Source organism: Mesitornis unicolor, unplaced genomic scaffold (genome assembly GCF_000695765.1).
Source record: "Mesitornis unicolor isolate BGI_N332 unplaced genomic scaffold, ASM69576v1 scaffold40592, whole genome shotgun sequence".
Classification (NCBI taxonomy): Eukaryota; Metazoa; Chordata; class Aves; order Mesitornithiformes; family Mesitornithidae; genus Mesitornis; species Mesitornis unicolor.
The window spans coordinates 2,121-14,593 of record NW_010167848.1 but is presented as its reverse complement, the minus strand read 5'-3'; the positions used below and the strand labels follow the sequence as shown (position 1 = coordinate 14,593).

The 12,473-nt window shown below is 47.8% G+C and overlaps 1 protein-coding gene across 1 annotated transcript; it reads right to left on the bottom strand.

Moving 5' to 3' along the window:
- Positions 1-2,121: 2,121 nt before the first annotated feature.
- On the bottom strand, positions 2,122-10,829 carry TTL (tubulin tyrosine ligase; the record flags this gene model as incomplete). The annotated part of the gene is made up of 6 exons (XM_010178830.1): positions 2,122-2,533; positions 4,199-4,342; positions 5,011-5,280; positions 5,376-5,511; positions 9,008-9,240; positions 10,751-10,829. Coding segments are annotated over 6 exons (980 nt in total), but the record flags the coding sequence as incomplete, so codon positions are not given.
- Between the last annotated feature and the right edge of the window lie 1,644 nt (positions 10,830-12,473).

The window sequence follows — 12,473 nt, the reverse complement described above, 5'->3', positions numbered from 1 at the left end:
AATCTCATGTTACTGTGCAGTAAAGGAGTGATTCTGTTTTTTCATTTCCCTTTTGAGGGGTCTAGCACCCCAGAAAATGAACATTTCTCATTTCATAATGATAGGGAAAATTTTCTATCCTCGCTACGTGCTTTGCACTCATCTGCCCAGAGCTTTCGAGAGCCCAGTGTCTCTTCTGTCTTCTCGGGGACATCTTAGACCAAAGCAGTTGCTCTTAGAGCTTCCCTTTGCTGGGGAAAAAAGTATAAATTTTAAGCTTACATGAGTTTAGATGTGAAAATGCCCATGGAGACGTGGTGATCTCTGCAAGTTAAGCAACAACCATTACAGCCTACATTTGACCTTGAAGCGTTACCACTACGCTTCACCTGGCCTGCAGTGAAATTCTGACACCTATGTGCTGTCATAAGGTTAAAAACCCAACCAGTCCTTCTCCCACACCCCTCACCCAGCGCTTCCCAACTCACAAACCAACGCATTCACCGTCCCTTCTTCTGAGCAACCACAAGGCCCTGATCCAGCCCTGGCACCCAAGGTCTCGCTGGCAGTGAAGCCCCCCACCAGCATTGCAGTGCAGGGGAACAAAGCTGCAGCCCCGTTGTCACACAGCTCCTGCTCCCTGCCGCTCCCCACCACGCACCAGTGCCCCCTGCTGATGCAGATCCACACCACGCTTTAGGCTGCCAGCAGCTCCAGAGGTGCTTGTGCCACTCTTTGGGCTGTGCCCTCTCTGTGATGCTGCTGCAGGGTTTTGCCGACCGCTCCATTCCCTCCTGGATGTGAGTGCCCCTGTGTGGAACGGTGCTGCTTGTGGATTCACAGCACGTTGCAGCGAATATCCAACCCATGACAGCGTCACTCCGAGGAGACCTGGGCACTTCAGTCCTGCCTACAGAGTGGTGCCAGGATCATTTGCCAGCACGAAGACCTCTGGAGCCTCCAGCAGAGATGAGCAGGTCAAAGCACGAGGAGGCAGAAATCCCACTGCTTCATTCACTGTCCATTTCCCACAGGCAGCCAGAAGCTCATAGCTTCCACAATTTCATCTTGTTGGTTTGTCTTGGGTAACAGGTTATTTTGGTGCCAGCCCGGAACACCCCCACAAAGCCTCCTGCAGTTACAAGTGTCACTGTGCAAAGAGCTCCAGCTTAGGAGTGGTGTGCTGGGCTCACGCTGAAAATTCAGATACACTTCACAGGGTGGGCACGTGCTAGAGATTTAGGTTATGCTCAAAGGAGATGTTAGCTCTGAAATTCAGGGACCTCAAGGAATTTAACCTCCCTTCCTCCAAAAACCAGCTGCCTTCCCAGCTGTGGGCCAAACCTATATGTGAGGAATCTCTCTTCTGGTCTACAAAACCTCACCCACCTTCCCCCTAGCTGGAACAAAGCTGTGGACTGTGTTCAGGGCAGAAAACTGCAGTATTTGTCAAACTGAGGAGAATAAAACTGCCTGGATCAAACAGGGTAAAAATCATCTGGATTGAAAGGTTTCAGATTCAAGCCTCAAATGCACAGAGGTGAAAGCTGAGAGAATAGCCTAAATTGACTGTACTGTCCAGAAGAAACTGAGGGCATTGGGTTTCTGCGATTTAAAATGCTCTTAGCACAAAAATGAAATGCTATAGCCAGCCGGTGAGCCCCCAGGGGGTCTCCCTACCTCTTCTGAATTCTGTTTAAAATCAGACTGAGGTGGACACTGATTCAAATCTCATTAGGAAAAGGGATAGCTGTAAGTAAATAAAACTGCCTTCTTTGCTTGGGTTAATTCACCAGCTGCAGTTCAGCACCCTTTTGCCAGCCGCTGCCTGAGTGTTCAGCCAAGCAGCTTGGAAAATGACTGAAGGACACTGAATTCTCGGTGTTCCTGGTTTTAGGCATCCTGCGATGCAAGAGAGCTTGCTCCTTTCTATGTCACAGAGCAGGAACAAAGGAAAGGAGTCACCTATTTGGAGCTGAGCTAAGGCACTAATGATGCAGTAGGTGAGGAAAGAGGAAACACAGCAGGAGAAGGACAACTTCCCAGCCACGATGTCCTGGAAGATCATCGTACTCTTTGCTCAATTCCCTTAAAAAACCCAATGTTATCTCTATAGAAAAGGCGGAGCTAATACAGTATCAGAGTATCCCTGTTGGGGTTTCATTTTAAGGTTATTTTGTTGTTCTCCCAGAGAGATTTGTTTCAGATATCAAAGTCACCCGAGCTGTTTTTAAAGTGGATTTTGATGAATGCAGGCAGAGTTCTCTGAACAGCTCTGTGTGGATGCCTCTTTTGCTGTTTTTCCCCATGATTTTCCAGCAAAGACGAAGCCTGTCTCTATCACTTTTTAGCATGATACGGAGATAAGTCACCGCACTGTGCTGGCCTGATGGGTGCAGTCTCTCCCTGTGCACAGCAGAGGCATTTCAGTCGTCATCACAGCTTGATAAAGATCTGTGATGGCTGGCTCATCTTCTGCCCGGTGTCGCTGAGGGGGAAAACGCTAGAGATGGCTACGTCCACAATTCCTTGGCAGAGCTCTGCATACAGCTTCCTAAGAGACGAGAGGGAGGGAGAGAATCAGATGCCCAGGCAGGACAAACCTGTGGGCATTCACAGTTTGATGAAACCCTGCACTGGGGTGCAGCTGTGCACATTGGCTTGTGACCAGGCACAGAGGCTTCACAGGACCCTCCAGGAGCGCAGGATGTGTTTCACTGTGGCACAGCTCACGCAGAGCAGGATTAGGGAGAAGAGAGACAAGGTGTTTGAAGAATGACTCAACAGTAGCTTCACTTTCTGCTGAAAGAAATACACGTGTAACCTCCTTGAACACACTGGCACCTGGGACATCATTAGTACCAAAGCTGTCTTTGCTAGGATTAACAATGTCTTTCATCCTGTACAGTTGGGGCTACATGACAGTAACACACTTTTTCAGCTCCTGGGAATGTTATCGCTTTCAGCAGCCAATTTTTTGTCTCTTAAACTCTGTGATATGGGTGCTATACCTTGGAAGAACCCTGAAGAGGAGAAGCCACAAATAGTCAAAGCCCACCTCAGCTGCTTTCAATAGCTTCCAAGTGCCCATAGAGGCATAAAGCAAACAGGGCATTGCTGCACCCCAAATCCACCCAGCAACAGCCAAATTCCACCAACACAGCAACTCAGAGAATCATAGAATGGTCTGGGTTGGAAGGGACCTTAAAGATCATCCAGTCCAACCTCCCACCAGACCAGGTTGCCCAAAGCCCTGTCCAACCTGGCCTTGAACACTTCCAGGGATGGGGCATCCACAGCTTCCCTGGGCAACCTGTGCCAGTGTCTCACCACCCTCACAGTAAAGAATTCCTTCCCAATATCTAGTCTAGGATGTGCAAGGCAGTACTGCACCACAGCGCACATGGTGAGCAGGGCATCCTGCACATGGAGAGCTCACCAAGCCTAACCCTGAAATCGCTAGTAAACAGGCTGTCTGGTAGGTCTGACCTGTATTTTTTGCCTACTGTTAGTGATGATCTAATATAATTTAATCTAAATCTAATCTAATCTAGTTCTAATGTACAGCCTGTTCTGCTTTGCTGGGCTCTTACACAATACAGATGCCCACTTAGCAGAGATTTCCAGTCTCCCGCAGTTGTCTCAATCACGTAATGCAGCAGCTCCCGCTGTACCTACACAGAGATATTCAAGGCCACGGCTGCTTGGCTGCCCCAGCCTCTCTGCAGCTGGTGGAGGCTTTGAGCCAATGTCTGCAGCAGAGTGCTCTGGGGTCCTGCTGTCTGCAAATTCAGTCACTCACTTCCAGCTGCTGCCCTTAATGCTTCTCATCTATCATGTGTTCAAGTAAGGACCAGCCACCAGTGGCACCACAGGAGAAACTGAGAAACCACCTGACCCCCAAAGCAATACAATTAATTCTGCAACATAACTTCAACCCAAGTGTCAATAAAAATTACTCGAGTTATATTCAAACCCATTTGTCTAAAAGCTGAGGTTAGTGCCCCATCTCATGTGGAGAAAGAAGATGGGGGATACCAAACACAGAGACAGGAGCCATGAGCTTATATCAGCTGCCACTTAGAGCAGTGCCCAGTATGCGTTAGTCTGGAAAACATTCCCTTCCACCTTTTTCACTTGGAGCTGGGACACAGCCATGTTTTGGGCGAGGCATATGAATGGTGGCATCACAAGGGTATTGCAGAAACTGGTTACTCACTGGGCACACGCTGGGGCCCCGTTGACTTCTATCAGCCAGACCTTCAGCTCCTCATCCACCATGAAGTCAAAGCCAAAGAGCTGGAAGCTCTGGTAATGAAGATGCTTCGTGCTGATTGCAGGCTCTATACACATAAGGCAGCTTCTGTGAAGGGAAAAATAGAAACCCAAGCTTAAAAGCCCTGTGGACACACATGTCACACTGCAACTTCTGAAGGCATGTGCAGAGGACAGCTAAGTGGAAGGGTTTCCTGTGGCCTGGGATTGCCCCAAATTACAAGCTATATCCAACACACGTCATGGTAACCAAGTCTTGCAGGGACTTGAGATCGCGGGAGCCATCAGAACACATGTGAGGACACTGTCAACTCCCAAAGAACTAGAGAGCAGCATTCACCCTCTCTATTGGATTAGGCAAATTGAAAAGCATGATGTGCAATGAGAGCCTGGAGCACAAGGCAGAGCCAGAAAGAGCTGCACCAGGTCCCCAAGGAACTGACCCTCAAAGATCATATCGTGCCTTTACGGTGTAACAGCCAAAGTAAATTCCACCATGAAGGATCCCTACCTTCTTCCCTTACCAAGTGATCTCACTCCATCCTCCAGCTGGCAAATGCAGACACACTGGCACATTGAGGGAACAGCACCTATGAAGGTCCCTTTGCACCGAGCAATGACATTGGGGTGTTTATGGCATTATCTTAGATTTATGCAATTGAAACCATTCCATGTTTCAGTCGGTCTGCTTCCCCAGCTGTCCATCCACTTTCCACTGAAGTGTTACACTCCCCTACACAACAGGCAGCTGGGTACCTTATTATGTGTTTGATTTGCAGTAAGATGCTATTCTCAAGCGTTGTGTTCAGGGCATCCATCAGATACTGGTTGAACTCCGCGAAGAACATTTCATTCCCTTCCTCATACCGCCCGTAGTTTTTGGAATATTCCTTCTGAATGCAGTGATTGGTCAAGTGGCAGGTTTTGTCCTGGAAATTAGCACTGTTATATGGTTCGGAAGAGGTCCGCAGGACACCCTCTCTGTAGAGGTAGATATTATATTGATGATCCACGAGAACCCAGCTCCTAGGGGGCGAGAGATCAGACCCTAGCCTCAGAGGCTTAAAAAGAAACAGCGCAAAAATAAAACCTGGTATTATTACAAAAGCAGAAAAGGTTACCTGATGTCGAACTTGCGATGCCCTGGCTCTAAAAGCAGAGGCTTCTCCAGGTATTTCTGAATCACGTGCACTTGTCCCTGCTCATCGATGAAGTCCAGGAGCTCTGCAGCCTCTGAAGAAATCAGGATCCCCTCCCCTGGCACAGAAAGACAAAGACAAAATTAGGCAGAGGATCCACATGACATGCAAGGACCCACGGCCCCAGGGCTGGCTGGTGCCTAAGCAACGTCGCATTTGCTCAGTGTCAGGCAGTGAATCTGCAGAGGGATCTCCCTGTTACCACACCACAGGGCGCCTCACTCCCTGGTAATGGGAGCTCACACAAGTGAGGACCAAGGGCATCTGAAATGGCATAGCCTGCCTGAGTCTCATCTGCAGGGAGTGGCTCTTCAGGTGCAAGGGGATGATGCAGAGGGACCTTGGCAAGCAGTGAGGCAGCTGCTTGGTTTGGGGGATTTTGTTTTCTGGTGTTTTTTTCCCAGCTAGGCTTAGTGGAGGGGTGGCACACATGTTCAGCACTCGCTGATTTTTTTTTTTCCTTGTTTTTCAGCAGTTTGGAGAACAGGGATTTTGGCTTTTTTAAAAAAAATTGTGGTATTTTATCCTAGCCTCAGACTTTCTCCCCCAGCCTGTGTGCCCAGGGCAGTCACACATGCACACTTGTACAGTGCTGCCCTGCTCACCAAGTTCATTTAAGTTGCTATTAAAATCACTGCAAAATTAGGAAAAGACCTATTTCAAGATGTTAATCCTTGAAGTGCTTTCCCCTGCTGTGGAAGCTCTTCATTACTGAAGTTAGATGTGCCGTTAAAACACTGCCACATTTTGGCTGAAGTTGTCACTGCTCATTTCTTGCAAGAGTCTAGATCTGAAACCACTGTTGCAGAGCAATGAAGAGAGAACATATCCCTTCTGGGATTCGATGAAGGGATGGAACACTGCCACATGAGGGATAAACCAGATCAGGTAAAACTACCTAACACTTCTCTGCCACCACATCAAGTCTTCAGGCATTTAGTTAACTTTTAGGACTAAAGCTTACGACTTAATTTTGTGCTGTTTTGGAGGAAATACTGAGTGAAAAGAAACAAATGCTCTTCAAGGGGACATTGCAGAGAGAACACAGGTTTGGAGCAAGGGCACGGTTTGACAGGATCACAACTCCCCAGTCCTAATAACCCCTATCCATCCTAGCATCCTCCACTGAAAGGAACTCCTTTCATCAAAGCAGCTTTCTCACCCATGTTTTATGCGGGAGGGCAAGATTTTTAGTCCCCTGACCACAGCAGAGCCAGGCAGAAACTTGTGTCAGTACAACCATGGGCTGTGATCTGGGGGAAGGAGGGAAACACCCTCTGTATGCCAGTAAAGTCCCCACAGTGGGAAGATCACAGGCACTCGTTCTGCACTGGACAGATGGTAGATTGAGGGGGAGGTTAGCTTAACTCTGCAGCCAGTCAGCAACCCAGTGAAGCAGCAAAGCAGCTTATGTGGGGCAGCTGTTTCTCAAAGAAAATATGAAAACCTCTAGCCACAGTTGAAAAAAAATCTCTCAACTTTTAAGTCAGGACATCCTAAAACTTTAATTTTCCTTTCACTGATGGACAGCCAAGCTCCCACTAGACTTGTCCTGAGTCAGGGGCTGTGTCTCAGCTAAATCTGCCTTGGCAATTAATGTTGACAAGCTTTCTTCTTCCTCAAAAGTAATCCCCAGACATTTAAAACTTCCCTCTAGAAGATTAACATGAAGCTCTGCTTTCCACGTTAACTCTCAGCTTGAGTTCTGCAGCACACTGAAGAATATGAAAGGTTACTCTGCTTTGATGTAGAAAAGACAGGATGACACTCAAATAAACTATGTGGAGAGTTCAAACCCTCCACCCTGCAGCAAACCATAGTGATGGGCTTTTCAATTGCCCAGACTGACTCTTTGCCGGATAGTTACACTCTGCAGAAACACATTCCTTCACTGACACAATGGAAAGACTCATCTCCCCTTCCCTGATGAAAATAAGCATACTCTTCTGATGCTTCTTGGTAACACTGCCAAGAGAGAGGAGCAGTGAAGGAAGCCAGCATGAAGGACAGTTTTATCTTTATCCTGGTATTGCTAAGACAGAGGGTTTTTTTTCTTTCCCTCATGGGAGGCTAGTGAGAGCTTTATTTTGGGTTTGTGCTGGGACTGATATGATAACACGCCAACGTTTACATTTTCTCAAGGTTTGTTTGAACATGTGTTCATATTCATAGTTTCTTTTTTTCTTTTTCCTTCCTTCCCCCCCGCCCCCGGGACAGGTGCCCCAGGACAGATGATACAGGTATGATCCAAGCTGACCAATAAAAATGTATTCTATCCCATAAATGTCACACTGATTATGAATTGGGGAGTTTGCTAGGGAAGACCCTTTTTGCCCTTCCTTTCTTCAATCCCTTCCTTTCGATCTCCTCTTTCTTTTTTTTTCTACTCCGTGATGGCAACCCACCACAGTTCCTGAGGCCTAACCCTCCCTTATCGCATCTTCATAGACATACAGCCAGTGAGCGCTGCTTGTGAGCCGAGTATAACTTCAATTGCTTTATTATCGCTGTTTCTATTCTTGTTGCAGTTCATTGGTGGTATTATTATTTCAATTTGGTTTATTTTAATTATTAAATAGTCTTTACGTCAACTGATGAGTTCTTTACTTTCACTTTCCTGATTCTCTTCCCCATCCCACCAGGGAGCAGGGGGAGCTGAGAGAGCGGCTTCATGGTGTTTAGCTGCTTGCCAGGTTAAACCATGACAATCCCTAATGGCAGCCCCCCTGCAGCCACCTCTGACTTTCACATTCTCTGGTGATTTTTCTAAGACTGCACCAAAGTGACTCTGTAAATATGAATAACACACATGGGCTGGTTCCCTTTGAGAAGGCCAGGTCCTTTCTCAGGCTGGGCTCTGCAGCCTGGGGTCTGCACACACAGCAAGGCAAGTTTTCATAAAGCCATTCCGATAATGTGCCCGTGATGCTGCCCTACCTGACAGACAGCACAGAGTTACCAAAGCCCAACATCCGTAGCTGTGTCCAGCTGTCTCGCCTAACAGCTCCTTGCTGCAGAGGGAGTGATGCAATGACCCAGAAAGGACATATTATTACTTAGGTATCCATTGCCTTATTTAAATTAAGGGGACATACAGACACAGCATTGCTTGTCTTTGCTCTGGTACCTTCCCCTGTGGCTTGGGTGTAATTTCAATGTGCTGAGCTCGCAGTTGCTCAGTCAGTCTCTCAGTGTGACCTCCCCATATCCTGTTCTGCTCCCTGTTATCTCCTGCTCTCCACATTCCCTTCGCCTACTTGTCCCTGCTGCCCTCTCCCTGCAGCAAACTGCACTGTATTTTGAGGCATATGCATAGAAAAGAGGAGGTCCTTTCACTGCCATCCATGTCCTAGGAAGCATGTGCATTTGTCAGGAGCCCCATGCCACCAAGCAAAGGAGAGCCCTATGCTGGCTTGACTGGCACAGAGTTGGTAGGTAAAGCCTTTCATAGACAGGCCAGATATCAGCTGGGCTCAGCCAAATCCTGGGACTCCACTGATCAAGTAAAGAGTAAGGAATAAAAAGAAGGCGATTTGTTTTGCTGGAAAATGAACCTTTGGCACCAGCTGAGGACTTGGCGATCCACACGTTGCCTTCTTTCCCTTCCCGCCGCCTGTTGTAAGCTGCCAAGAAGACTTCCCGCTCATCTGTCCTCGTGTTCTGTATGAGATGGTGAATTCCATTCTGTGCTGGAGCCACAGGGGTCTTCAAGTTAGTTGGATAAATCACATACGACTCGGGGAACCAAGCGCAGGACTCCGATAGTTCAGGGCTTGTCTTGATTAGCCTGGGTGAAAAGAGACAGGTTGTTGATCTCCAGAGTGCCGCCACCCGCATGGAAATAATTTAATAAGAAAAATCATCATTAACTGGGTTCTTTCACTTAGTGATGAATAGCAGCTTTAAGATAGCCTGTGCTAAATTATTACAGTTTCCTTAGACCCTTGAAATTAGGGCTTTCCTAAAGATATCATGGCAACCCCAACCTGCAGCCAATCACTGCTTTTTGAACCAGACCGGCAAGCTCTCATTAAACATTTTGTAGATACTACGGATACTGTGAAACAATCAGCTGAGAAGTTTCCACATAAATAGAGCTTGTGATGCATTCCCTACAGCACCTCTGCCCAAGGGAACTAAGGAGGTGTGTTTGCTAACACGGAACGGGGCAGGAAGGATGCTGTGAGAACCCTGAGCAGTAACGCTCTCTGTGCTGGTGCCCAGCTCTTGATCCCATCCCTGCTGAGATCTGATCGGGTATCCCACTTGTGGATGAAGACCACTGGGAACCCACTGAAAGCAAGGACACAGCTACACGTTTCATGTCTCAAGGCATCTGCAATCCCCCTTGCATCGTGCAGTCTCCAATCTCTCTGGCACACTTCTCTTTCCAGTAATGTCAGGAGATGCTAGCAGAGCCCAAGCCCCTTTTCTCTGAGTCAAGGGAGCTGCGTGCCTCTCTGAGCGCTCACGCTGTGCTTTGCTTAAGGCCAAGAGCAGAGCTCATGACTTGCTGACTCTCTCTCTGCGTTTGTGCCTCTCTGCTGAAATGGCAGTCAGTGAGTGATGCCCTGGGAGCCCTGAGGAATGTCACTGGTGGTCCCCTGGGTCCATGAGTAGCTTGATGTATGGTTGACCCCACAGCTGGAAAGGTCAGCCAAGCTGCAGCAGAGAAAAACAGGTGTGCAAGCACCCTCAGCACTGCTTCAGACCACAGGTCACAGAGAAATCCAAGAGCTCCCACACGAAGATGCCCTAACAGCCACAGAGTTTGCACAGGGATGAGGGTTATCTACAATGAAAGCTCATCCATGTTTCCCCCAGGAGACCCTGGCATGGCTGGTCACGCAGAAATAACTCCCAGAGCTCTTCCTGGAGATGTCTCCAGGCATTTGTTTGACCAACAAATCTGATTAGCTAAAGACATGTTAGTGTCTCATCTCTGTATGAAACAGAGGATAAAAGCAGTAGGTTTTAATTAAATGTCTGCAAGGAAAAAGAACAGATAAGATGGGGTTGTTTTTTTTCTTTTGATTCAGCTCTAATCTGATTCAGTACACTCCATGGTTTCAAGCAGATGTAATTCAGTAGAAAGAGCATTTTCCCTGAAGTTACAAAGAGGTCTTTGCTCACACAGACAGCTCCAGAGACCAGGATGGGAGTCTGGAGACAGCACATGACAGGACACTCCCAGGGCAGCTGTTCAGTGAAACACTTTCCAAACAGGTTCAACACTCAACAACAGTTAGAGGCAAAATTGCTGCCAATCCCACATAACGTTTCAGTGAATTTCTTACTTCACCAGAGATGCTTTACGGCACAGCTTGTCTGCTCCCCTGTAGTAATTCACCAGCTGCATAAGTCCAGGTTCATGGCCTAAAAAGGGGAAACAAAGAGGTGAGGCAAACTTCTCAATTAATGAAGTATAAACATCCGCTTGGTGCAAAGGACCTGTGCAGCAGGGAAGAGAAAGGAGGCCGTTTCCTTGCCCTGCACCACAGAAACAGGCTCTAAGGTGGCACCGGCTCCCGTGGTTTCATTCTTTTAGTTTTGAAAAACCACATGTTTACCCAAGTCTGTTTTGAATCTAACAAACCAAAGGGAAAAAATAATTTCCTAATTCACATTGGGAACTGGCAGCACCACCCAAAAATGTTCTCCATTTGCTGGTGGCAGTTTTTAAAAGCCAAGATTTCAGTTACTCTTAAGTGCAGCAGGAGGATGCAGGGAAGCACACAATGATACAGAGATCATAGCTTAGGAAAGGACTTTGTTTCTTTGTCGCGTACAGCAGGATTCCCTGCTGGGCCTCCTATCACAAAACGCTGGGACATATTGAAAGACTGGGAGTCTTGCTTCCCACTGGCAGTCTGCAGCTAGCTGCCCTGGATAGCTGGGGTGGGAAGGGACCTCCAGAGGTCTCTGCTCCAACCTCTTCTTCGGTCAAAGTCTGAGTAGCTCTAAGGCTGAAGATCCCACTGCTTCTACAGGTCCTTATCCCTGTGCTTGACTGCTATCCTGTGTCCCCTGGACTATCCTGTCCCTGCTGGAGTCACTCCAGGGTGTTTATGCCATTCTTGTACTGGAAAGTCCCAAACTGGTCCCAGTATTCAGCTGTGGCTCATAAGCGCCAAACAGATGGGTACCTCCTTATCCATACCTGGACTCCACACCACAGACTGCCTTCACCTTCTCGCACTGCAGCAACCCTTGGGCTCAGCTGGAAGCTCTCTGGGGAGCCAGGAAGGCAGCTGCTGTCCAAAGGGTAACACAGATCTGGGCAGCACCACGCAGCCTCTCCCACACCACCAGTGCAGCTGAACACAGATGTGCAAGAGGTGGGCGATGCCTGGGACAACACCTGGGTCACCGGTGACAACCACCAACAAGAGCATTGATATGGAAAACACGGTGGAAAACTGCTCTGGTTTGAAACAACCCAGGATCAGGGAGTTCCCCCCCAGCACAACAGTTACTTCCATCTTCATCTTCGCTTTAAAAAAAAAAAAAAACTAAAATGCTCGTGGGAGTGATTCAGACCCTGAAAAAGGATTCAGAATTTTAGTTATCTTCCTTGCTGCTTGCCTGGGAAACAAGGCCTGGAGCAAACATTACCTTAAAGACCAGGCAGCTGTGAAATCACAGAGAATGAATATTTCTTTCAACCCTGAAGTCATGGCTCTGACCTGGGTCACTATTTTATTTGCAAATCTTTAATTACAAGATAGCTGAAAAACATCTTCCAGAACATATCTGTAACTTCAGGCGCTTCAATGTGTAACCAGCACTGCCAGGCACTGATTTACTGGAAAAAATTAGTAAAAACTATAAAATTTCCTTCTGTCTCCCGTTTATCAATTTTGTTTGGTTCCTGGAGGAACTGAGGTCCAGGAGGAGATCCCATCGCTCTGGGTGGGCTCTGTCCCACAGTGGTTAGTCCACCCTGTCACCAGCGAAAGAGGAACGGGGATGTGAGAGGAGGAGGACGGGAGCAGCTGAAACCTGCTTGGAAACCACTGC